Consider the following 25,882-nt stretch of genomic DNA (forward strand, 5'->3'; position numbering starts at 1 on the left):
GACTATGATGACAACGTGCTTCCAATACCAAGAGTGGAGCAGCCAGAACTTTCATACACTGCTGGGGACATGTCAGCTGGTCCAGCTGCTCTGGACAATGTCCGACAGCATCTACTAAAGCTGAACTCAGGCACTGCCTGTGACGCAGCAACTCTGCTCCCACGGACACACGCCTGTGCTGCTTTTGTGTTTCCAAGAATCCCTGTCCCTGTGTGGCCCTGGGTTAGGGTTGCCCACAGGAGCCATTCGCCTGGGATCTGGAAGGTGGAGGGGGCGCAGTAGGCATTTGTGCGCTGTGAGTCCTGGTGTGGGGCCATCGCGGCACTGCCAGCTCCCATCAAGTCTCCCTGCTCAGATGTTCCAACATGTGTATGCAGATGTGTACAACACCCAAGAGAAATGAGTGTGTACGTGCAGCAAGACATATTCGGAAATGTTCATAACAGCTTTATGCCAGCCCCAAACTCAATCCAAACGCCCAAGAGTAGAAAGAGTCAAATGCGGCCCGTTCCTACAGTGGAACGCTACCTGGGAAGGCAAAGCAATCGCTTAGCGCTACTCACGGCTGCATCAGAACAACAGTGCAGAGCGACAGAAGGCAGACGCGAGTCCGCGCCACGTATGTTAATCCATTCTCACACTGCTGTACAGAAATAGCCAAAATCGGGCAATTTATATAGAAAGGAGGTTCAATGGGCTTACGGTTCTGCAGGCTGTACAGGAAGCATGGCTGCATCTGCTTTTGGGGAAGCCTCAGGAAGCTTCCAGTCATGGCGGGAGGCAAAGGGGGAGCAGTCACATCAGATGGCCACAGCAGGAGCAAGAGCCAGACAGTGGAGGTACCACACACTGTTAAACAACCATCATGAGAACAGCACCCAGGGATGGCGCGGAACCCTTCATGAGAAATCTGCCCCCATGACCCAGTCACTTCCCACCAGGCCCCGCCTCCAGCACTGGAGATTGGGGCGGGGACACACATCCAAACTAAATCACGACACAATCTCATTGACATGAAATTCCAGAACATGCAAAACTATCTACGTGTTTAAAGCCAGGAGAGTGGTTGTCTCTCGTGAGAAACCTTTCTGGGGCACCGGAATCCCCTCGGGGTGGTTTCCAACATGTCCACACGTTCTCTGGTGCTACTTTCATAAAAAAAGGCGGCCTGCAGCGTCTCTCCCCCTGCACACACTGGCCTCAGAGGCTTGCGTCTAGTGAGCAGGCTGCCGGGGAAGTGGCAGCACCTGATCCCGAGGCCAGGCCATCAGATGACGTGGCCTCCGCTGGGCTTTCTAGCTTGAGATGCTCCCCAGAGAACCCAGCCTCACAGGCACACGGAGGTGTCCTCACCCCGGCAGCATCCTCCGCTGGACACGAAGGAGCCACTGGGTGGTTCCAGCTCGTGGCCATCGGGCTGCCCCGGCTAACCGACTGCAGCAGATGAGCTCTGCCAACTGAGACCTCACAGAGCGCAGGCTGGCGAGCAAAACAGACACTGCCATGATTTTCAGCCCTTACATCTTGGGGTGGTAAGAGATAACTGGAGCAGATTCATATGTGGGTCTATGTGGTGGCTGCCACATGGCCGTGTACATATAAAACAGTCATTGGGCTGTACAAGTACAGTTTGTGTACTTTTCTACCTTTAAGTTACACCTCCCTAACAAAGTCTTTCAGAAAAGCCTAACTCCTGAGGCTCTGGCGTGGGCAGCTGGGTGGGCGCTGGAACTAGTCCCACATGCTGAGGTGGGAAGCTCATGGTGAAAGGGAATCCCAAGTCTGCTTGGCCATCTAAGTTTACGGTGCCTGTGAGAGAAATCAGAGGGCCAAGACCTCAGAGGAGAGAGCATGGCAGAGGCGCTGCCGTTTGGGAATGGACACGATAGAGCCGTGAGAATGAGGAAGATCAGCGTCCGAATGAGCACAGGCAGCTAAGAGGGCGCAGGGGCGTGTCTGGAGGGACTCACACCTTGTAGAGGCTGGGTAGAGGGAGCCCACGCACGCTGAGAAAGAACAGAGACTTCAGTGTCACAGATGTCACAAGAGACAAGCGGTTGGCGGGGGGAGTGGGCACCGGCGAAAGTCCAAGAGGACTGGATGGATTTGACAACAAGGAGATCACTGGTGTTCCGGACGAACGCTGATTGGATGGAGTGGCAGGGGTAGAAGCAGAGGAAGAGGGACTGCACAGGGAATGGGCAAGTGAGAAAACAGACAAGGATTCTGAAAAGTTTGGCTACAAAGAGGAACAGAGAATTAGGGTTGTGGTTGGAGGGGGTGTTGGGTCAAATGAGTTTTTATTTTTATTCTTCAAGAACGGAAGCCACCAGGACATGTTTGATGAAAATAGATCCAGAGGCCGGGCGCGGTGGCTCCCGCCTGTCATCCCAGCACTTTGGGAGGCCGAGGTGGGCGATCACCTGAGGTCAGGAGTTCGAGACCAGCCTGGCCAACAGGGGGAAACCCCATCTCTACTAAAAATACAAAAATTAGCTGGGCTTGGTGGCACATGCCTGTAGTTCCAGCTACTTGGGAGGCTGAGGCAGGAGAATTGCTTGAACCCGTGAGGCGGAGGGTGCAGGGAGCTGAGATCATGCTGCTGCACTCCAGCCTGGGTGACAGAGTGACTCTGTCTCAAAAAAAAAAAAAAAAAAAAAAAGAAATAGATCCAGAAGCAAGGAAGAAATTGATCATGTGGGGTGACATTATGAGTGAAGAAGTCCTCAGAAAAGAGGAGAAACTTGCAATTCTGGCCACAGTGGAATAACTGATGCCAGTTGTAAACACCTAAAACACTGGGCAACTATTTTTAGATATTGGACAATAGGCCGTTGCAGGGCTGTGACCAGAGAGAAAACAAAGAAGGTGAGCCTTACAAGCATCCTGAGTTTCTGCCTGGAGGCACTTTCAGACCATGGTTCAGCAAGGGGGCCTGAGCAGAACCAGCAGTCTCACTGAGTTACTAGAGTGACCAAGCCAATAGCAGAGAAAAAACAGAATCCCAGAAATATGTAATTAACCCAGAAGTCAAAAACAGAGGAGAACAGAAACAGAGAACAGATGGGGTAATAGAAAACAAATAACAAGATGATACACTTAACCCCAACCATTAAATGGAAATGGATTAAACAGACCAACTAAAGGCAGAGATTGTCAGATTGTTTAAAAGAGTAAGGCTGGGCTGGGCGCCATGGGCTCACACCTGTAATCCCAGCACTTTGGGAGGCTGAGGCGGGCAGATCACTTGAGGTCAGGAGTTCGAGACCAGCTTGGCCAACATGGTGAAACCTTGTCTCTACTAAATAAAAATATAAAAATTAGCTGGGCGTGGTGGCACACACCTGTAGTCCCAGCTACTATGGAGGCTGAGGCAGAAGAATCGCTTGAACCTGGGAGGCGGAGGTTGCAGTGAGCAGAGATTGCGCTACTCCACTCCAGCTTGGGTGACACAGTGAGACTTCATTTCAAAAAAAAAAAAAAAAAGGCTTAAAAATCAGTGATTTAAAGTTATGCCTTAGGAAGCTGAAAAAAGACAAAGCAGGTTAAACCCAAAATAAGCAAAAGGAAAGAAACAACAAAAAGTGGAAATCAACAAAATGGAAAATAAACCAACAGAGAAAAATCAGTAAAAGCAAAAATTGCTCCTTTGAAATTAACAATAAAAATTGATAAGCCTCTATCTAGGCTGATCAAGAAAAAGAAGGGCCAGGTGCAGTGGCTCACGCTTGTAATCCCTGCACTTTGGGAAGCCGAGGCGGGTGGATCACCTGAGGTTAAGAGTTTGAGGCCAGCCTGGCCAACATGATGAAACCCCATCTCTACTAAAAATACAAAAAAAATTTAGCCGGCTGTGGTGGCGGGCACCTGTAATCCCAGCTACTCGGGAGGCTGAGACAGGAGAATCACTTGAACCTAGGAGGTGGAGGTTGCAGTGAGCTGAGATAGCGCCATTGCACTGCAGCCTGGGCAACAAGAGCAAAACGCCATCTCACAAAAAAAAAAAAAAAAAAAAAGAATTTAAACAAGGTCACAGAATATACAGTTCATATGCAAAACTCACCCGCATTTTTTTTTTTTTTTTTTTTTTTTTTTTTTTTTTTAGGCAAGGTCTCCCTCTGTTGCCCAGGCTGGAGTGCAGTGGTGGAATCATAGCTCACTGCAGCCTCAATGTCCTGGGCTCAAACGATCCTCCTGCGTCAGCCTCCTGAGTAGCTCAAACTACAGGCATGCACCACCATGCCTGGCTAATTTTTGTACTTTTTGTAGAGACGGGGTTTCGCCATGTTGCCCAGGCTGGTCTCAAACTCCTGGGCTCAAGTGACCTGCCTACCTTAGCTCCCCAAAGTGCTAGGATTACAGGCGTGAGCCACTGCACTCAGCATCAATTGCATTTCTGTATAATATCATGATGAACTAGAAAATCAAAGATACCATTTAGAACAGCATAAAAAACATGGACTACATCAGGAAAAACCTGACACAGGAAGTACTGGGTGTGGCCAGCCCAGAGTAGTAACAAGACCTTGGACACTCAAGCACCCTGAAGTGTAAGGCATCGGGAAAGCTCAAGGCTTTCAGTGCAACAAAGTCCACAAGTAGAGCCCGAGATTGCAACAGATGTTTTTATTACACAAGGACAACCTGGACTTCGCCAATGCCCAGCTTCACAGGGGCATGTAGTGTGACTCGCGGCTGAACACAAAATCACTGCTAAGCCTGTGCTACAGCCCTGGGCTACTTTTGGACACGCAAGAGGACACTCGGTTACATGAAACCTGACTTGCTTCTGAAGACATGTGATACATGTCTTCTCCCTGAAAATATTTCCCTTCCCTGTCTGCCATGCTCCCAACTTTTCTGCCTTCCCAGGGCTTCTCACTGTCTGGGTAACGAGGTCTTGGGCCTAGCTAGACCTTGGGTAGTGGCCCCTCTGCCATAATCAGTGCCTGGGCCTGATGCTAAGTTTGTGGCCTCCGAAGCCTGACCTGGCTTGGAGCTCGTCTGTGGCGCCCAGGGATGGCCTGGCTTTCAGGCCACCACACTAGGCCAGCTCACAGGTCCCTGGTAAAGCCTGAAGACATTGGCCCGAGGTTGGAGGTGGGTGCTGCTCAACTTTCTGGAGGATCTCAGAATTCTCGCTTCTTGCTAGGACTGAACCATGAGACTTCAGCTTTCCCAGGGGTTTTCTTTTTGAAACAGGGTCTTGCTCTGTCACCCAGGCTGGAGTGCAGTGATACAATCATGACTCACTGCAGCCTCGACCTCCCAAGCATAAATGATCCTCCCACTTCAGCCTCCCCAGTAGCTGGGACCACAGGCGTGTGCTACCACGTCAGGCTAATTGTTTAAAAATTTTTTTTGCAGAGACAGGGTCTCATCATGTTGCCCTGGCTGGTCTTGACCTACTGGGCTCCAGCGATCCTCCTGCCTTGACCTCCCAAAGTGCTGGGATTACAGGCGTGAAGCCACCACACCCAGTCACACTTTTCCAAATTGTAAGCAGGTAGGAGGGCCCTAGGCCTCATCGGCTCCACTGTGCAGGGTGGCCACTGTCCAAACAGATGGGCAAAGAGCTGCTGCCAGAGGCCTGGGCTGCAGACGCCCTGCCTGGCTCTCAGGGGAGCCAGCTCCCTACTCCACACCCCTGCGCAGCAGCCCCTCTCCTCCCCTCAAGGGTCTGTGCAGCCAGCAGCCTCCCAACATGCGCCAGCCTCCTCACTGGATGATGCCAGCCTTCCTTGCCCCCAGATGCTGGCATGGGGGCAGGGTTCCACTCTGCCTGCCTGTGCCCACAGAGCCTAGAACAGCAGGGCCACCTCCTTCTCTCCCCTGCGGGCATGGGCCCCCACCCCCACCGCCTGCAGAGTGCTGAGGACTTGTGCACCATGAGAACTTCTGACCATGAGAACTTTGACTTCCGGATTTGGGGGATCTGCCCAGGTGAACAAATCAGCTCTGAAATTCATCACTTTCTTCGGGCCCCTGCCTGTCCTGTTCCAGGCCCAAGCCTACAGAAGGAAGAGGAAAGTCCGCTTAGCAAATGGGGGAGGCTTCCCTACCGCCAGAAGCCCTGGCTCAAGGTCTGGGCCATGCTCCCTTATCTCCTGGGGCGTTCGTGGGAATTGAGGGTTTTTGTTTGTTCGTTTGTTTTTGAGACAGGGTCTGGCTCTGTCTCCCAGGCTGGAGTGCAGTGGCTTGATCACAGCTCACTGTAGCCTCCACCTCCTGGGCTCAAGTGATCCTCCCATCTCAGCCTCCAAAAGTGCTGGTATTACAGGCATGAGCCACCTCGCCCAGCTGAGGGTTCCTAAGCAGTGGTTCTTCAAATAGTACCTGGGATGGAAAATTCCTGCTGGGGCTTCCTATTTCCTGAAAGCACAGAGTGGGGCAGGCACCCTCGGGTTAAAGGAGGTGCTACTGGCAGGAGGTGAGGGAGGGAGTGGGCCAGGGTCTTGCTAAGGGAGGCATGTGGGGCCGGCTGGGCTTCTAGAGGTCGCCAGAGCCAGTGGCCTGCCCGGCTGCCCCACGCCCTCAGCGCAGTCGGGACAGACACTCTGCTCTTTGGGGAGGGCACGGATGCGCCTGAGCACCCCAGAGGCCAGCCTGGGCGGCAGCACCTGGGAGGGAGCTGGACGACAGCAGCTGCAGGCTGTCCAGGGCCCCATCCTCGTACAGGGCCAGCTTCTGGACCATCTTCTGTCGGGCAGGGTTGATGATAATCTGCGGTGGCTCTGATGATGACGAGGCAGAGCTGCCTGGGGCCAGTCCTGGGGTGGAGATAGCACTCCCTTAGCCTCATGCTGTGTCTCCCCAGCCCCCAGCCTAGCACCCCGCCTCCCTGGCCTCAGGCCTGAATTCCTCAGAGAAGTCCAAGGGCAGGGCCCAGCTCTCAGGCTACCGGACAGAGCCCTCCTTGTTCCCAGTCTTCAGGAACGGGGTGGGGGGAGGGCTGGAGAGCAAGCTCCACCTGGGAAGGATGTGGCCTGGGGAGGGGAAACCAGGCTTGCTAAGGACACAGTGAGCTGAACACTTGGCCCTGGTTCTCTTCTAGAAGGCTGGGGTGGGGACTACAGGGTCTTTGGGCCAAGGAGGCCCTGGTCCCTCTCCTGAGAACCTGTCTCCCCAACTACCTTCCAAGGCTGTGGGCCGGAATCCTGGGCCACTCTCCCAGCTCGATTCTCCCGCTGTGTCCCCCTGAGGACAGCCGGTCTCCCTGAGGGGTGCTGGGTCCAGAGGGCAGCTTGGAGTCAAGTGCCAGGAGTGCAGGGCAGCAGAGAGGCCACCTAGGCTCTCGTCACTCTCCACAGGCTGGTTGGGGCCTCTCTGGAGCTGCTCTGCCGCCTGGGCACTGGCTCCTGATGGCACTGCCAGGGGCTGCCATGGGGCAGCCCCACTGTGGGCACCGCCAGTGCTGGACACGTAGGAGTTCTCCTGCGGGGAAGGGGGGATGCAGCTGGCGGCCTCCGAATGCCCGGGCACCCCCGCCACCACTGCTTGCAGCTTCTCTAGCCTCTCATACACCTGCAAGTGGAAAAGAGGGACTCTCAGGGTGAGATGGCAGCCCTGGCCGGTCACCCCGTGGGCAAACCACAGGGCTGCTCCAGGCCGTCTGTGACCTGCCCCGGGGCTCTAAAATGGCACACCCTGCAGCTGGGAACGCTCTGCCCCTCGCCCCTCTGTTCCCGTCACAGGGAGTGCTGAGAAGTGCGGCTGCCAAAAGCAAGGACTGAGAATGGCCTCTTTCTTTTCTACAAAATGAATCTCACTGCCTCGCTGCCCTCAAACGGGGCCTCTCCATTTTCAACTGTCACCAGAGGAGAAGAGGTGGGGTGCTAGGGAGGGAACAGAGAAAGGCAGATGCAGTAGCGCAGTGCATCCAGCAGGGGGCGCGGCAGAAGCTCTTTCCTTCTCTCTCTGTGAAGTGGGGTCGGAGCTGGGCTCCGCAAAGCTGGACTGCCCGGGCCCGTCAGTTCAGAGGGGCGCCGCCCCAAACAGAACCAAAGGGCAAGGAAGAAATGTGTGGAGACTCCAGAGAGACCTAGCAGGTGCTGAGATGGGGTCACTACAGGGCAGGGCCTGGAATGCGGGCTTTCTGTCTGGCCACCCTGTCCCAGTGGGCAGCTGGCTACCTGGGTCATAGGAGGCCTCCTTTTGGCCCGGCGGTGCAGGCAGCAGCACGCCAGCCGGCCCAGGCCCAGGCCCAGCTCAGGTGGGCAGGGCCCGGGCCTGGGGTCCAGGTGCTTCTTGTAGATCTGCATGGCGATGGGAGCAGCCCAGGCATCTGCAGCCAGACCTGCTTGCAGTGTGCTCTGGGTACTTCTGAAAGCCACTCCAGCCTCCTCAGCCTCCTCTTCCACCAGGTCTTTCTGTGGGACAGATACTGTGAGTATGGCTACCAGGTGGCCACACCTGCAGCTGCAGTCCTCAGGTCTTTGTCACTCAATCGTATGGTTTTTTTTTTTTTTTTTTTTTTTTTTTTCATAAAAAAAGAGATGGGGTCTCGCTATGTTGGCCTGGCTGGTCTCCAAGTAGGCTCAAGTGATCCTCCCGCCTCAGCCTCCCAAAGTGCTGGGGTTACAGGTGTGAGACACTGTGCCACAGCTCTTGGTCTTTCTACAACTTACTTTTTTTTGAGACAGGGACTCATTCTGTCACCCAGGCTGGAGTGCAGTGGTGCAATCATGGCTCAGTGCAGCCTCAACCTTCCAGGCTTAAGTGATCCTCCCACCTTGGCCTCCCAAGCAGCTGGGATTACAGGTGTGTACCACCATGCCTATCTTGCTATGTTGCCCAGGCTGGTCTCCAACTCCCAGGTTCAAGCGATCCTCCTGCCTCAGACTCCCGAGTAGCTTCTAGAGATTTATTAAACACCTACTGTGGGCCAGTGGTGCTCTGGGCTCTAGGGATACAGGAACAAACAGAACTCTGGGCCCTGGTTTGACAGAGCTGACTTCCTGGTGGGGGAGAGGCCTATGGAGCTGGGGTCTGAAGGCATGAAGTAGCCCGAGAGGGCAGAGCCGAGAAGGAAAGCGCCCCACAGACAAAGAGGTACCCCAGAGAGAGGCGCCCCGCAAAGAGGTGCCCCGCAGAGAGAGGCGCCCCACAGAGAAAGAGGTACCCCACAGAGAGGCACCCCACAGAAAGAGGCACCTCGCAGAGAGGTGCTCCACAGAGAGATGCCCCACAGAGAGGCACCCCCGGGGTGGAAACAGGACCGGAGGCCATCTCCGGTTCTGAAATCAGACAGACCAGGGGGTGGGCGGTGGCTTTTCTCGCAGAGGGAACAGCACATACTAAGGCTGTGAAGCAGGCAGCAGGGAGCGCCCCGAGTCCCAGGGACCTGGGGCGTTGTGGGGTCAACCACGTAAGGGATTGGGCCTTCACCCCAAGAGCAGAGAAAAGGCAAAGGGGCCTTTGAAAAGAGCACTTTGGCTGCAGGGTGGGGAGCAAGTGGGGAATTCCAAGCACCCCCAAGGAGCCTGGTGCGCTTCTTCAGCAGGTGCATGGATGGACGGACGCGGAAGGGAAAGGAAGGAGGGCTCGAGCCTGGCTCCTAGGTTCTCAGCGGGGCTGAATCCTGACGGAGACCCCACAGCACACAGGAATGGCCCCAAACAAGAGGAGAAGCAGTGAAGCAATTACTGGCTAAGCACATTCTGTGAAGTATGTTTTGCATTTGGGAAAACAGGCCCACAGGGGAGCAGGAATTTGCTGGAAGGCCACTGTCAGGCTGGGGCTAAAACCCAGGTCTCTAGTCTCCTGGCCCCACCACAGTCCACGGTGAGGCAGACAGAGTGGAGTAAGACTGTCTGCACGGCGCGGAGAGCTCAGCTGCAGCCTGCTGGGGCCCAGGAGGTTCCTCGGGGCCTCTTCTTCTCTACCACCGCCTTTCTCCGGCCCGAGTCCTCTGAGTTCCACTGCAGCTTGGGTCTCAGTGCCCTGGGACCGCCCTTCCCCCTGCCCCCAGCCCAGGTGGGGTCTGTACAAGGCCCATAGTGTCTGCAGGACAGACAGGTTTGTCCTCGGCAAGGTAAACGAAGTTGTTTGGGGCCCTGCCTACTTTCAAAAATGAGGCCACTGTGGCAGCAGAGGCATCCATGGGCACTGCACCCCAGTTATCCCCACCACTGGGGCTGTGCCTGCTGGCTGCCAGCAGCTGTGTGCCCCTCCTGGCCCTGCCTCAAGGGGCTCACCAGATACTTGGTCCTGGCACCATGCATCTTCACAGCCCTCTGACCAGCCAGCGTCTCTAGCACTACCTGGAGAGAGGGAAGAGGGAGAGCATGGCAGTGGCCTTGGCAGGGAAGAGGCCTCTGGTGTGGACATGGATTGGGCCTGACAAGGGTGTGGACAAACTACAAACACACAGTTAGGTGCAGGGTGAGGAGGAGAGCTTCGGAGGGAGGGGGACCCTGGAGCTGCAGCCTTTTGGGGTCTTGGCAGATGGCCCCTGGCCCACAGTGCATTCTGCAGCCCCCGCCTCTGCCTGCCTGTGGCTTCTCCTCCTCTGAGCCAGCAGAGGGGTCAGTGGCTCACCACCCCAAAGCTGAAGGTGTCCGTGTCCACAGCCAGCCTTCCCGTCTTGATGTACTCCTCGGGCAGGTAGGCCAGGGTGCCCCGCACTGTCTGTGTCCGAGCCACCATGCTGCTCTGGCTGGGGCTGGACCCGGCAAAGCGGCTGAACCGGGCCAGGCCAAAGTCTCCCAGCTTGGGTGTCAGCCTCTCATCCAGAAGGACGTTGGAACTTGGGGAGGGAAGACAGTGGCGTCAGCCCGGTCCTAACTCCTACACCTGCCCGGCTTAGATAAGCCTGGACTTGAGGCTGCCAGACAGGTGCCTTGCCCACAGAAAGCGCTGGCACTTCCCTGAGTGCTCCAGCTGCCTGGGGGCCTCTGCTTATCAGTAGGGCCCATCCTTGGCCTATTTCCACACCTGTGCCATGCCGCAGTGTTGAGGTCCCAGGCCGTGCCTGATCCCCACAGTGATAGGACGGGGCCCCCCTTGCTGCAGGCCCTGCCCCGGCAGTTCTCATGGGCCCCTCCTCACCTCTTGATGTCTCCATGGATGAGGCTGGGGCTGTCCTGATGTAGAAACTGAATTGCCCGGGCTGTACCCAGAAGGATGTCCAGTCGCTGAGGCCAGGAGAGAGGTGGGCAGGCCTGGGTCTGGGGCGGCAAAGGGGGACAGGGGAGGTTGCTGGATGGCCATTCCTTGATCCCAACCATCCTTCTACCTGTCACCGTGCAGCCTGGAACAGCCACTTCACTCTCTAGGCCTCAGTTTCTCCCTTCTGGAAAACGAGGAGCAAAGTCTCCGTGACCTGCACTTCTTAAGCAGGTGCAGACTAAGCTACTCTGGCTGCTTGTCAAAGCATTCAAGGCTGGGCAGCGGCTGGGGACACGTTCAATAGAATCTGCTGGGCTTCGACTCCCAGGGCTCATCCCTTTGTCCCTGGTGGTCGGGAAGTCCTTGAAGGCATTCTTCCCGCTCTCCCCAAACGCAGCATGCCGGAGGAGGCAAGGGGGCCCTCCCTCAGCTGTAGGTGGTCCAGCTGGTAGCCCCAGACCCTCCAGCTACGCTGCTTGCAAACGGGAGAGGCCTGGGAAAGAGCTCTACAGAAAACATTGGGCCGGGCCAGGCGTGGTGGCTCACGCCTGTAATCCCAGCACTTTGGGAGGCTGAGGCGCGCAGACCACCTGGGGTCAGGAGTTTGAGACTAGCCTGGCCAACATGGCAAAACCTCATCTCTACTAAAAATACAAAAATTAGGCAGGTGTGGTGGTGCGTGCCTGTAGTCCCAGCTACTCGGGAAGCTGAGGCAGGAGGATCGCTTGAACCCGGGAGGCGGAGGTTGTGGTGAGCTGAGATCACACCACTGCACTCCAGCCTGGGTGACAGAGCAAGACTCCACCTCAAAAAAAAAAAAAAAAAAAAAAAAAAAAAATGACCCCACCGTGGGCCAAATCCTGAGCGGGGTGCTGCTAGGGAGCTGGAAGTGCAGGCCTGGCCAGCTGGCAGGACCCACTCACACTGGCTGAAAGCCCTAGGCCCCGCGCCCGGCTCCAGCCAGATGTCAGGAGTGCTTTGGGTCCTGGGAAGCGTGCTGGGCCAGGTGAGCCTACCTGGCAGTGGAGACGGTCCTCCAGGGAGCCGTTGGACAGGAAGCCGTACACGAGGCAGTAGAAGCCGTTCTGAGCGCAGTAGCCAGCAAAGTCCACAATGTTTGGGTGACGAAACCTGTTTGAAAAAGGGGAGCAGTTTCCATCAGGCCAGACTGGGTGGGCAGCCCTGGCTGGGGCCTCAGCTCGCCTGGGCCTGGCAGGCCTCAGGTGCCCAAGGGAGCCAGGTCCTGTGGTGTGCGGTCTGAAGCCCCACGGGACCTCGTGTGGCTCCCCCTCTGGCCTCACCTGGACAGCTGCTCCACCTCGGTCAGGAAGCTCTGCTTCACTGCAGTCCACTCCAGGTCAGCGTCCTGCAGCCCCCAGGGTGCGGTGGGAGAAGGGGCAGGGAAGACGGGCAGCATGAGGCTCTCGAAGCGAAGGCCTTCGGGCTACCAGTGCCACCTACCCGAGGCCCAGAACCACCAAGGGGCCAGGGACCCTGCGCCAGAATGAGGGCTGAAGGAGTTGTGTGGGGAAGCGAGGAGGAAAGGCTGGAGAAGTGAGTGAGGGTTGTCTGATGGCCTTCCAGGGTCCCTGCCAGGGTGCCACACTCACCTCCTTCAGCCTCTTCACAGCATACACCGTGTTCCTCATCACCGCCCGGTACACGCACCCAAAGCCACCCTCCCCGATCTTGAGCTCCTCTGAGAAGTTGTGGGTGCCCTGGGAAATCTCACAGAGGGGCCAGCAAAATGGAGAGGGGTGGGCTCCCTGCAGGAGGGACACTGAGCTCTCTGGGCCTGGCTGTGGGAAGAGAGCCTGGATCAGGTGGGGTCCCTGTCTCCTCCCTTCTGCCCAAGGCTCCAGGCTCTCCCCACCACAGCTGCCTCCCAGCTGACCCAGCTTGGCTGAATGGGGCTCTGCGGTACACCAAAGGCTGAATTCCTTCCTCCTTGTCTCGAATCTTCCCTGGGGGGCAGGGGACACCTACCTTGGTAGAGGAAGGGGCTGGAGATGGCGGTGGAGGCCGCAGGGAAGCAGGACTTGGGACCAGGCCGAGCTCAGGCCCTGAATGGGTCTGGGAGCCTGGAAAAGCTTCATAAAGACACCAGTGAGAGGCAGGCAGAGACCAGCAGCAGGGTCTACAGCCGTGGCCATGGTCAAGGTGGGCCCTTCTTTGGGTCCACCGAGCCCAACAACCGGGCCCTCTTACCTGGGGAGAGGAGGGTGGAGGCTGAGGATGGCAACTTCCGGGGGCTCCAGGCCTTGGCCTTGGCCTCGGCCTCGGCGGGTGCAGGGATGCTGCTGGGCCTCGGGGCAGTGGTGCTTGGGGACGGAAGCGGGGCGGGAGGGTGCCCTGGGACGCCAAGGAAGGAAAGGAAGGTTGAGGCCCGGGTGGGGGAGCCCCGTGGGGCCCGCCGGCCTCCCAGCCGTGGGGTGCCCAGAGTCCCGCTCTCACAGGCTGTGATGATGTCCCGCGCACGGAGCAGCTGCAGGTGCGTGAGGATGTGCACGAGGTCGGCCACACGGGCGTTGCGGTTGATCCAGGGCCACAGGACGCTGGCCGTGCGCTGCCCGGAGCGCTCGCACAGCCGCAGCTCGGTCTGGTCGCGCACGATCAGGGCGGCTGCGGGGCGGGGGGCGTCAGGCGTCGGCGCCGGGAGCCCGCGCGCCTCCCGCCCCCCCGGCAGCCCGCCGCCACCCACCGAACTGGCACCAGTCGGCGGGCTCCAGGGCGTCCATCACTTTGTAGAAACGGCACATGACCCAGGGCGGCACCTCGTACAAGAAGTGCTGGGCGCCGGGGGCCGCGGGCTCCCCCGGGCCCGGCCCCCCGGCCATGGCCGCCGCCGCCGCCGGGCCGGGACCTGTCGGGGCCTCTGAGGGCCGCGGCGGGCGCGGGCCTGGGCCGGCCGGGTCCGCGGACACTGACTCACTTCCCCTTCGAGCCGGCCTCGTGCGACGCCCGGCGGGGCGGAAGGGGCGGTGCCCGGGCCCGCCGCCATCTTGCGCGCCGCCGCCGAGCGCTGGGCCACACGGGGGCGCCCCGCGCCGGGGAGGGCCCGGGTCCCAGCGCTTTCCGCGAGCGGCAATCGGGCTCCCGGGCTCGCCCGGGCGGGGCTCTGGAGGACGAACAGCGGCTCCCGGCGTTGGGGACAGAGGGCAGGGCGGAGGCCCGGGCTGCTCGGAAAGGGGCTGGGGCCCGGCCTGCCGAAAGCTCCTGGGCGGCCCTGCCGGAGCCCTGCTCTCCACTGCGGCCTGCAGGGCTGTTACCAGGAGCCCTGCCTGCCCGCCCCACGTCTAGCCCCCTGCACAGAGCAGCAGCCTTGGGCCATTCAGTCTCCTTAGGTGTCCTGAAATGTGCCAAGAACGCTGCCCGCCACAGCCGTGAGTGTATGCGTTGCTGCTGCCCCAGCCCTCATTTGGCAAGGGTGAGTTCAGGCAGCTGTGGTGAAGGCTTCCTGCCACCCCGTACCTGTTCCCTCCTGGGCATCGTCCTTGAGTACTTGTCTGGACCGCCACCCCCGGTCCCCGCCCTGAGATGGGGAAGACCCCACAAGCAGCAACGCAGACTTACTCTTTTGTTTCTCCAGCTGGATGTCTCCTCCAGCGACAGTTCCCCTTGCCCTCTTGATCCTGACAGCGAAGGGGTTCCCCACCCCTAGCCCTACAGACTTAGGACTTTTCCTGGAAACGAGAAGTGCCCAAGGCCCACAGCTGGCCCCTGTTGGAGACTCTTCCCAGAAGCCACCACCACTGTGGCCACTCCCAAGGAAGATACCAACCATACCGTGAAACCTGGCTTCTCACGGGACAGACTTTACTGAGATGTACCAACTCAAGTATCTGAAATGACTATGCACACCCATGCTAACCTCCACGGGGGGATTTGGTCCTACTTACACACAAAGGCCCATCAGCTCACGGAACAGGGCTGGCACACGAGATGCTCAATGCATACAAGTTGACTTTTCAACCCTGGGATCTACCTTTCAAGGCCAGGCCTTCAGAGGGTAACTTCTAGCATGTGCATGTGAAGCTGGACTCCTTTGAGCAGTTGTCTCCTCCAGCCCCTTACCAACCTGGCGAGGCTGCTCCTGAGAGCCAAGGAAGCCAGTAACAAGGGGGCCCCGTTTGGGCAAACCCCTCAGCCTGCCCTTGCCTGGTCAGAGAACCAGGTTAGCAGTCAGCAGAGGGCATGTGAGGGTCCTGGCCAGAATGACACAGGAGGAGCCACAGCCTGCGGGGGTGGGGGTGTCCCTACCACACGGGTCCGGAGCAGGGAGGTTGTGCTGCAGGCTGACTCATGCCAGGCCCTTCCCATCACACGCTGGAGCAGTGTGCCTGGAAAGCACTGGCTCGGAAGAAGCTGAGGGGCCAGCGAGGCCAGCATATGGAGGAGGCTTCCCTTGGCCGCTCGTGGCAGGCCTGAAGGCAGCTACCTGTGTCCAGGGACAGCCAGATCCAATGAGGAAACGCAGCACCAATGCTGTCATGTGAGCTGGAGGGGGACTTCTGTCTTATAATGAAAGCCCAGACCTTGAGTCACTTTCACAGAGAGATTTATCGAGAATGCTAACAGCACAGGATACAGTACTTCCCAACAAAAGGTGCAAACGCGTCACTTAGAAAGGCATGCTGAGTATTCTTTGCTTTCACATGTATTAAAAAACTTACAAAAATAAAATAAAACTGCGTGCTGCCCATCTTTTCCAATAGTAAAAGAACCTTATGAAAAAATCACTTGATTTTTACAACAAAAGACACAAACGGACATTTTTATGTAAATTTATAAGGCAAACTCTTTATATAATAAATAGGTTACAGGGATTCAGTGGGGGGAGTGTTTTTGAAACGTATACAGGTACATTCAGACAGGTTTACTGAAATGGTACAAATTTCCTTAATAAATTGCCTTTTGTTTTTAAATATATCAGTGCTTTCAGTCATTTGGCTATACACAAAGAACCTTTTTTCTGAACACTACAAAAAGCAATCAATAATTTTTTTTAAAACGACCTACTTATTTTCTAAAGTAATTGTCCCAAAACACAAAAACTGAAGGTGAATACGATACAGGGCTTTTAGAGACATCTCCAGCTAAGTGTGTCCCGGCCTCTCCCCGTGCCCCAAGTGCACCTCTCCCCGTGCCCCAAGTGCACCTCTCCCAACCTCAGACGGGTTTCCAGGCTGGAGCCAGCTCCCTTCTGCACAGGGTGGCCTGTTGTTACTGGCAATGCTGTCCACAGCTCTCGGCCTCTGGGCTGGCACAGGAGAGCATGACTTCCACTCAGGAGGGGGCAGACACCCTGCCTGGCTCTTCCAGATGCTGCACCCCGCATGCAATGGTTACTACAGTCAGCACTATTTCCGCCTCTCAGAGGAGGGAGGGGCTGTCAGGTGTTTTGGGAGCCCAAAACCATGCCTAATGAGGGTAATGGCTTTTCTAAGAAGGAGATGTTTTTGCCATGGAATGGGAAGGGGGTTTCTCACATCTAAATTTTGCTGGCGATTGGATGACAGCCAAGAGAGTGCAAGCCCCCTCCATGGTCATTTTATTGCCCTGGGAAGGGGAGGGTGGGGAATAGAGATGTCACAGTGTTGAGCCCTGGAGGATGGGGTGGGATGTGACAGAAGTGTCTTAAACAGTAATGCCCATGGGGCACACCTTGGAGAGAGAATGCCCACCACCTGGCCTGTCCAGGAAGAGCTGCATCAGGGGGAGTGGCCAAATGCATCTGCCAACATTAGCCTGACCTGTGCCCACAGCAGAGCGTCCCAGCCTCCTGCTCGGGCGGGCCCAGCCCCATTCTCCTCAGCTCTTCAGCTCTGCGCACACACATCCCCTCCTGGCTCCCTTCAAGGAAACATCAATCTTGTCTTTCCTTAAAAGTACGGGATGGTGGTAATAATCTCGGGGGGAGGGGAAGCAAAACAAGAATCCACTGGGCAGAACAAAACCTGGTTTTGCAGCGACTTGGAAAGTGGCAATACATCAGCTATTCGGCTTGCTGGCTTGGAGTGGGATTCCTGGGCTCCACTGCTTTGGGTGGCTTCTGGCTGATCTGGGCAGGGGTCATCTGTTCAGCTCTCCCCTCTCATCTCAGTCACCATCCCCCCTCCGTCCTAATGCTTTTGTAAAGAAAAAGTGTCTAGAAATATTTGTCTCTGGAACAATTACTTTAAACATAGTTACAATACAGACTTCAGTTCAAACACAGAAGAGATTTACTTAGCAAAATTCCTTTCACCCACCAAAAATTACACAAATATAAGCCTCAACACCACAGTTAAGAGGACCAGTAGCGAGAACCTCATGTTTGGAACACAAAAGGAGAAATAAAAACCAAACCAAACCCAAACAGAAAAACCCCAGAAAGACAAGTAAAGGGCAAAGAAGGAAGGGGAAGGAGAGCAAACACATCACACGTTACAGTGTCCAGATACACGGGAGCCCAGCATGGGCAAGGGCTCGGCACACATTGAGTAACAGTCCTGGTGATATTTGGTCATATATTCATTGACTACTGACTCTGGAGCGGCTGTTATTGATTGAAGCAGTGACAAATCAAACAGAAAGGAGGCCGTGGTAGCAAGGGAAGGAGCAGGCTTCAAGTTCTGCAAGCCTTTTGCACTCCACTGTCCAGCTCCCCAGAAACACTGAACCGGGTGGGCCCCGCTCCATCCGGGCAGGGCTAGAGGTCACCGGGTGAGGCTAACTTGGGCGTCGATTTCATGTCAGTCAGAAAACATGCACGTGGACGCACGCAGACACCCACCTGTTCACGGCCAAACATCAGCGGCAACGGCCTCCTCGCCTCCTCTGCCCCTATCCCAGGCTGGGTGGGAAAGAGCATCATGACCCACTGCTAACACTGAACACACGCCAGAGCTGGCCCCGGATGTGGGCCCAGAGGCTGCCCCAGCCCTGGTCCTCCGAGGGGCTCGCGGGTAGCCCGGCCACTGAAAGGGCCTATGGCTGTTTTTCTTTTGGATTCAGGCCTCAGAAGAAGCAATGACAGCAGGGAGGGAAGCTTTTGGCCCTGGTGATTATAATGCTCTCTGCTTTGGAAGAACAAGTTTCTGGATTTTTTTTGGTGTTTCTAATTATTAAAAAAAAGATGATCAAAAAGAACTGTTACAGCTAAACTCTCTAGCAGATATTGCTCATTAAGAATTACAAAAGCAAATGCAATTACTCGTAGGATGGGGGAGAAGAAAGGGACATTTCTGGAGTCTTCACTACTTCCTGGAGGGGACCCATTGGACTGACGCGCATGATTCTGGGGTCCCTGGCGTTCTACCTGGTGCAGCTCACAGGTTCCGAGACAGGCCAGGCCTCCCGTCTCCGCTCCAGCCCCCAGGCTCGACAGAGTGGGAAGGATGAAACACACTCAGACCCTACTGGCAGGGAGGCCTGCGAGGCTGACTCCACATGGGCTCACCCTGACCAGGTCACGGGAAGGGGATTGGGGGAGTCAGGCCACCCCAGTGGACTCCAGCTCCCAGAGGTGGAAGGGGACCAGGCTGTGCCGACTACGTTCCAGACTTCAGCAGGTCAAAGGAGCGCTCCTGCACCCAGAACCTTGGGACCTCTTTCCCAAGCACGGGAGAAACAAGAGTGCAAAATCTGGGTGCTGCCTGGAGCCTCCTTCACCTGGCACAGGAAAGCCCTTGAAAGAAGCGAGGAAAAGACCACGAATCTGCTTGGACAGAAGAAGTGACCAGCAGACAGATTTGTCGTTTTTTTTTCTTTTTTTTTCTTTTTTTTATTTTCCCTTGTCCTATGCTATGGTTATCAGAAATATTGTAATTAAGCAACAGGTATAATTTTAACAGGTCTTTTTTTGTGTGTGGAGCCACAAGCAAAATGAGTTTATAATTGTGCAATATACAGATATATATATAAAAATTCAACTGCTTTGTGTGTCTAGTCGGTGCGTTAAATAAAAGGGACAGAAAAACTAAAAGCAAAACTAAAAAGCAAAACAAAAGCCCAGGATAGAGGAGACAAAGCAGGCCTATGCGCACAGTCTATGCGTTACTGGATATAATCAGGGTCACCAGGAAGAACAGCTTTGCCACTTGACACACAAACACTGCAGGGAGAGGGGCTATCAGTGGGCAGGAGCCAAACCTCTTGGCCTTTTCACCTCATCTGCTCTCACTGCTGAGCAGGACCTGATTAAAGGTAGGACGGAATGGGGGTTTGGGAGCAAAGAGATTTCCAAATTCCTCAAATGTTCTTGAATTCAAAGGTAGGATTTCCTCCAGGGTCTGGGCTCTGCCTGTGTAAAGTTGGAGCCCGGAGCGGGGAGTTGTGCTCCCTCCTTGCACTGCCCTCACACCTGCTTCCTTCTGCCTCCTGACAGGGCAGGCAGGGGGCCTTGGGGAGGCAGTGAGAGGCCAGCTCAGAAGGCCCGCTGATCTGAGGCAAGCAGAGCAGGAGTGGGCAAGGCAGGCTGCCCCTCAGGCAGAAGTGCCTTCCTAGTTCCCTGGGTGTTTTCCTGACACATCAGTGCTGGGGCAGGCTCTGTCAAGATGAAAGAGTGGGAAGTAGGGTGGTGCTGGGCCTTCCAGGTCACTCCCAAAAGACAGGGTCAGAGTCATGCCCTCAGGCCGGCTCTACCTCCACAGAGTCCCCTTGCCTGTAATGCTCACCAGGCATCTCAGGCCAAGTGCTAAGTATTTTTAGATCAGCATTTTTATAAAAGCTTGCTCTTATTCATTCAAAAACATCGAAATGTAATTTTCTGCCAAATGTTTTCTAGGTTTTCCTTCTAAATTGTTGAGAACTGACTTCAGTGTTCAGCTTTTCCCCTCTAATATGCAATTTTAGACCCTGGGGGAGGCAGTATCCTAGCGATTTATAACAAGTAGACTATGCCTTTTCTAAAGATTGATACAGTATCTAAAAGAGAAAGACACCAAAATGGAGAGAATCAACAAATCCCATCAGAGCAGAGAGAAGAGCAGGAAGACCCGGAGGGAGCAGGGCTCTGCCCCCCAACCGGGCAGGTCCTCCAGACCCGCTCCATGGTAGGGACTCTAGAAACAGCTCACTCCCTGAAGTCTAGGACACAGGTCCTAGAATCTGCCAGTGTGAACTTGAAACAGGAATCCATTTGGGGCAATGACACAGGCTAAAAATGTATATGCCCAAAGGTCTTCTTAAAGAACTGGTACCTGTGACCTCTCCTGGCCCAGTCAGCCCAGAGAGCCTAACTGGAATGCTCTGGAAAAGGAGCTGTGGTTAGAGGGGGGACACAGAGTTCTGGCTGTCAGGCTCCACTTGGGCTAAACCAAATCCAGATGGTCCCGTGCAGGGGACTCCGCTCGTATCCCTCTGCTCCCTCCTGGGCTTGAGCCGCTTACTAAGTGATTTAAAATTCAGAGGTTCTGTCAGCTAAAGAAACTCCTTTCTCCACCAAACTTGGCAGTTTGTGTCTGGTTATTACCCTCTTTTGCCATCACTGTCACAGCAATGAAAAGCTGGGCAGAGAAGCAGGTAACAATTTGGGGCTGCTCCCTGTCCCAGGTGCACTGTTCATGCTTCGGGCCTGGAATGATGCCACCCAACAGAAGATTGTCTGCACCCGCATCGGCGCTCATTAGTAGCAGCTTCCGCCATCCAGCGAGCTGAGAAGCTGGGGCCGTTGGCTAGTTTGGCACTGATGGATTGGGGGATGTGGCGTTTCTGGGTGTCCCCTGTGCCTTTTGATATGGGAATACAGCATCAGCAGAAGGGAGCTGTGCTAGCGCCTGGCTGTGACCAAGCATCTCCAGCTCACTGAGCTGTCAAGGCCGGCGATCCCACTGGCTATGACAAGCCCACCACCAGGCAGGGCCGGGAGGGGTAGACCTGGGGGGAGCTTGACGACATACAGTATTGTCAGGAGAGGAGGTAGTAACTAACAACTGGAACAAGGGTGGGGGAGACTGTGGATGTGACCTTAATGACCTAGCCCCATGGGTACTGGAAAGCTGTCGGTCAATTCTATTGTTCACAAATTCACTGAAAGAGGCCCCCATCTTCATAATGTTCAAGTACAGACAAAACTGAAATTGAGGTCACACCCCAAAACTGGGCCGGACACAGCTGGTGAGAATCCTGCAGCTTAAGGCTTTCCCTCCAACCTCCTGTCAACCTGACCCCAAAGCAGAGGCAGCATGGGAGCTGCAGGGCCCCTGCCTGCCAGGGCGATAAACCGCCAAGGCTGCCTGCTGAAAGGCGACTGACTCGTGATGCCTTTGGGAAAGAAGAGGGAATGAGGAAGAAAGGGGGAAACAGAGAGAAAATCCTAAGGAGCCTCAGGCCCCACTGGCAGCTCTGGAATAAACTGGAAGGGAAAGAGGCTGGGGAACGAGGGAGCTGCAGGTGGGGCCCGAATGAAATAAAGTGACGCTTGAAATGCTGTGTTCCCAACCACGACTGCCCAATCGGCCCTGAATGAACTGTCATGGGTGACAGGGGGGGCCTGGTGGGCCACGCACTCCTCTTACCAGGACCAGATGACACCCAGGTGATGGGGAAGCAGCTCTGGACAATGATTCCAGAAGCCACATTTCATTTGACTAAGTATAATGCATAAAAACCCAACTGACCAAAATAAACATCTTCTCAGTGACAACCTGGTCGGATGCTGCGCTCTCGTGGATAAGTGTCCTTTGGTAGTGCCAGGAGTGCGAGGCCACGATGGGGGTAGGAGCCTTCTGTCCTTGGAGGAAGAGTTCTGGAGGACTCACCCTCTCCTCTGACCCCCCTTCTCTTCCTGGGGAAGAGTCAGAAGTGAAGCTGGGGGTGGGGGGGTCATCAGCAGAGCAGGTGGAAGGGATCAGGGATCAGGGATTGGGCTGATGGGAGTTTGGTTGCAGGACTTGCTTTTACAGCATAAGGAAATGGATACATATATGCTAGAAAGTCCAACTATGAGACTCTACAAACAGAATGGGGCAAACTCCCTCACTTCTAACCATTCCAGAAGAGACAAACACGGTTTTTTCTTAAGCTACTGATTGGAACTGTCAACTATGGTTCCTGATCACTAAAGACTGGCAAGGAAGTGCTAGACAGTTTCTATGATGTTTCACTCCTTCATGATTACACCGTAGTAAGGAAGCCAGGGACACTAACTGAAATACACAAGACAACACACACTTGACAGTTCATGGCAGCAGCTCACATGGGACATGCCTGTGGGTGTTTCTGGAAGCATAAGACTGCTGTCTCATTTGCTACTTTGATAAGGTACTTCTCAGTTGGACAGATTTAGATATAAGAGACATCTCTGTAAACACAGAAAAGGATATACCAATATGATGAAGATATGCAGCTAGATAAGGACTTCCTGGACGAGGTTAAAAAGATGGGATCCCAAATGAAAACTGATCAATTAAAAATCCACAGCAAGCCCATGCCTCTAAGCCCCTACACCACAGCTACGGACCAGATAGTAAAATGTGTGGTGTTCTGGCCCCACTGTCTGCATTGAGCAAAAGCAAAACATTTCCATTGGAGAAGAACTCCGAGGGAAAAGGGGGAGCAGAGGAAGGGCTGGGGACCTTGGTGCTGGTCCCGGCTCGGGTCTCGGGAGTTCTGCATTGGTACTGCTACTGCCCTGCTGCACTACGCTAGATTCTGGACTTCTGAGTGAGGTCAAGGTCGGGTGGCATGGAGTCCCTGTTGGGCCACTCAATGACTGGCCGGCCACAGGAGGCCTCTGTGCTTTCCTCAGCTACCAAATCGGGCCCAGCTCCTCCAGTCCACTTCTCTAGAGTAGAAGGGTGAAAAGGCTTGTTGTTCAGGGTGGGAAATGCCTTTTGCTTTTTCTTACCAGGGAAGAGGGGGCTACCTAGGAGAGCAAGACCTTGCTGCTCTCTTGCTCTTCACAGACAGGCCAGGTCGGACTCAGCAGAGCCCAAGACCTCCTCAGGGTTCAAAACAGGGTGGGGCTGGTACTGGCAGCAGGAGGACAAAGGACAGGCAGAGTTCTAGGGACTGGAGCCGACAAGTGTGGTTGGGCACTGCGGCTGCCTGGAAGAGAAGGGATGAACTAGGAAGAAGGAGGACGGAGGAAGGGAAAGAAGTGAAAGGATGAAATGAACAAAAGGCCAAAATGGGAGGGGAGAAGAGAAAACAATCAGGAAGTCCTTATAAAATTGCAGCAAACACTTAGAGTTTCGGAGCTTCGTGGGAACCCTATGTGCTGAGCCCACTTTAAAACAAGCGCAGGTATATATACAAATCCAGGTAGTTCTCAACACCATCACATCTGGTGGCTTGAGGGACTAAATGTCACCAATTCAAGCCAGTTTGCCCTCAGAGCATCTGTTTGTTTTGAAGTGGGAACATGAAGACTCAATAGTGCAAATAATTCTAAGCTGTCCCTAAAGAACTGGAAAGTAACTGGAAGAACATTTTCTTCTCCTCCCCCTTTGCCCCCTCCCCTGTCTACTAAGTCCCTAACTACCAGCCACAGACTGCTCTGAGTGATTAGGAATCCCTCTCACCCCGCTGTGCTCTGCCCGGCCTGACCCCGGGCCAGCCTGCCTGCGCCTTGTCCTACTGCCTCCATGGCCTCTCTAGCGCCACCCATTGGAGGACGTCCCTTGAGAATGGACCATGCCACCTCACCCTGGGCCATCCTCTCCTGTGGTTCAGGCCAGTCTACACCCAGTAGTTCAAGGGACGACTCCCTCCTAGCCATGCCAGAGCTGGAGCAGACAGGTGCCACTTTCCTGTCCTGTGAAGCGTCCTTGCCAGTTTTGGATTGGGGCTGGTGTGGGGCCAGACTTGAGCCGCCACGGGTGGGATCGCACAGGCCATAGCCACTGGTCATATCCATCTTCTCTAAAGAATCCAACTGTCTCTCCTGCCTCACACCTCCCTGTCCCAACGTGGTTGGGAGTGGGGGAGGTGGGGGGAGCTGGGGGAGCTGTAGACGGGGCACTGATGGCACCGAAAACGGCAGTATCCTCTCAACTGCTCTGTCTCTAACGACCACATGTGGGAAAGGTTTGGACGGGAGGGGAGGAGGTGCCTGGTCAACAGCTTGTCTGGTCAGTAGTATCTGCAGCAAGCCTTGTTGAAGGAGCCTAGTTTAGAAAAGTGCAAAGCTACTTCTGGCCCTGGTTAGGTCTTCAACCTGACTGTGCTTGTCGGTAAGAAAAACATCCCCAATGCTCCAACTACTCCCACCCTGAAGCCACGAAACTCTAAGTTTACTGAAAGAAAAAAAAATATTTTTTATTTCAGTTAATCGGGAAGCTTTGTCAGAGCCCTACCCATAAGGAGAAGAGACAACAGCTGCCTTTATTCTTGTTGGTTTGCTTTGCAATCCACTCTGTGTAAAGTCAGCTAACTCTCTCGGTCACGGGCGTCCGGCTGTCCACAGGCTCCTCTCTGTTTGGCCTTGGCATGGAGGATGAAACAATGTCTTTGCGCTCTCCCTCCCCTCGGTGTTTGTACTTTTCTGCGGCTGTGGCGGCGGTGGCAACCGCGGGCTGAGTCTTAGCTGGCTCCTTGGGGCAGCCGTCGCTCTCCAGTGAGCCTCCTCTGGGCATCTTCTCCTCTTTGCAGACGCTGCTGCTCAAGTCCTGGGGCTCAGGGGGGCTGGTGGGGTCCTCGGAGCTCTCGGGCTCGGGTGGAGGTGGGGGCAGGGGTGGGAGCAACGGCACGGGGGCCTTTGGGGACTCTGAGTGGTGGTGATGGTGGTGGTGCTCCTTCTTGGGGGGCGAGGAGGCGCTGCTGCTGCGCCCCTTGGGGCTGCTCTCCTTGCTTTTCCGCCCAGGGCTCTTACAGGTCTTCAGTCCTTTCCCGCTCTTCTCACCGAGGGTGGACACTAGCAGGGGCTTCACCACTTCCTTGACCTCGATGCTGACCGTCTCCCGGGTCTTGCGCTTCTTGATGGGGAGTACGGTCTCCTGCACAGATCGGATAGAAGACTCCTTCACGGCTTTCTTTTTGGCCTCGGCGGCAGCAGCTGCCACCACACTCCCCGGCTTTCGGCCCCGTTTCTTGGGAATGGCCTGAGGGTCAGCCTCGGCTTTTCGCTTCCTGCCAGGGCGTTTGATCACCATGACCTGGGTGGATGTGGTGGCCCCACCCCCCTCAGCCTTGCCCCCTGGCGAAGTTTGAAAAGGCATCTTGACAAGGAGCTTCCCAGGACTTTTCTCCAGGACCCTTTTCACCTGCACACCCTCTGACGTGGCCGCCTTGGGTCTCGTGGTGCCGCTCCCTTTGGGGCGTCCCCGGCCTCTGCCAGTTCCTGGAGCTTTGGGAGATTTGGGCTTCTTAGGTGGTTTCTGCTCTCGCCGGGAGGGGCTCCCTCTCCCAGTTACCGTGAAGTCAAAATCATTAGGGTCCAGGGATGTGTCGCCTACCTTTTCGAAGTACGCAATCAACTCCACTTTAGAGCGAAAGGCTTTTCCCTGGGGACTGTGGGGACAAACAGAAAGACACAAGGAACAATTAGAGGCTCTCCATAGCAATGTCAGAGATAGGGCAGAGCGGATGGTGGTGACAACGCTCTGATAAATGTTACTATTGAACAAGAGTCACACTGCCTGGCTGCCCCTGAGGACCTGTCACCAAAGCCACTCACTCATCTGCCTGCTGCTGACCCCCCAGGCATCTCCAAAGTTCAGCAACCAAAGAGTCAGGCCTGGTACAGAAGGGCTGTTGGGCTGAGGCCCATTCTGCTGGTTGGTGCCTGGGCCTGAGTCACCATCTAGAACATTCCCAATTTTGAACTCAGGTATGGTGCTCAGTCTCTCCA

At 55.4% G+C, this 25,882-nt stretch overlaps 2 protein-coding genes across 12 annotated transcripts in view; both read right to left on the bottom strand.

Annotated features, from left to right (window-relative positions):
- Positions 1 to 4,611: 4,611 nt before the first annotated feature.
- On the bottom strand, positions 4,612 to 14,058 carry IRAK1 (interleukin 1 receptor associated kinase 1). 4 transcript variants are annotated; one of them, XM_063635111.1, is made up of 15 exons: positions 13,811 to 14,057; positions 13,564 to 13,731; positions 13,318 to 13,461; positions 13,096 to 13,199; positions 12,720 to 12,908; positions 12,411 to 12,475; positions 12,126 to 12,240; positions 11,050 to 11,168; positions 10,540 to 10,747; positions 10,197 to 10,262; positions 8,241 to 8,369; positions 8,133 to 8,201; positions 7,134 to 7,524; positions 6,621 to 6,770; positions 4,612 to 6,011 (listed from the first exon to the last, which is right to left on the bottom strand). In XM_063635111.1, exons 1-15 carry the CDS (start codon positions 13,944 to 13,946, stop codon positions 5,953 to 5,955), a joined length of 2,112 nt encoding a protein of 703 aa, XP_063491181.1. In that variant the 5' UTR covers positions 13,947 to 14,057; the 3' UTR covers positions 4,612 to 5,952. The 4 variants fall into 4 exon arrangements, with proteins under 4 accessions (XP_063491181.1, XP_055124003.1, XP_055124002.1 ...); XM_055268028.2 differs by having other exon boundaries at positions 7,134 to 7,434; positions 8,133 to 8,369; positions 13,811 to 14,058; XM_055268027.2 differs by having other exon boundaries at positions 8,133 to 8,369; positions 13,811 to 14,056.
- Positions 14,059 to 15,650: 1,592 nt separating this feature from the next.
- Positions 15,651 to 25,882, bottom strand: part of MECP2 (methyl-CpG binding protein 2) — a 75,907-nt gene continuing 65,675 nt past the window's right edge. For all 8 annotated transcript variants that reach the window (XM_055266946.2, XM_063635113.1, XM_063635120.1 and 5 more), the window contains one exon: positions 15,651 to 25,542. In XM_055266946.2, coding sequence (XP_055122921.1) covers positions 24,459 to 25,542 — 1,084 coding nt within the window. In that variant the 3' untranslated portion in view covers positions 15,651 to 24,458. The remainder of the gene's footprint in view (positions 25,543 to 25,882) is intronic.

Source organism: Symphalangus syndactylus, chromosome X (assembly GCF_028878055.3).
Source record: "Symphalangus syndactylus isolate Jambi chromosome X, NHGRI_mSymSyn1-v2.1_pri, whole genome shotgun sequence".
NCBI lineage: Eukaryota > Metazoa > Chordata > Mammalia > Primates > Hylobatidae > Symphalangus > Symphalangus syndactylus.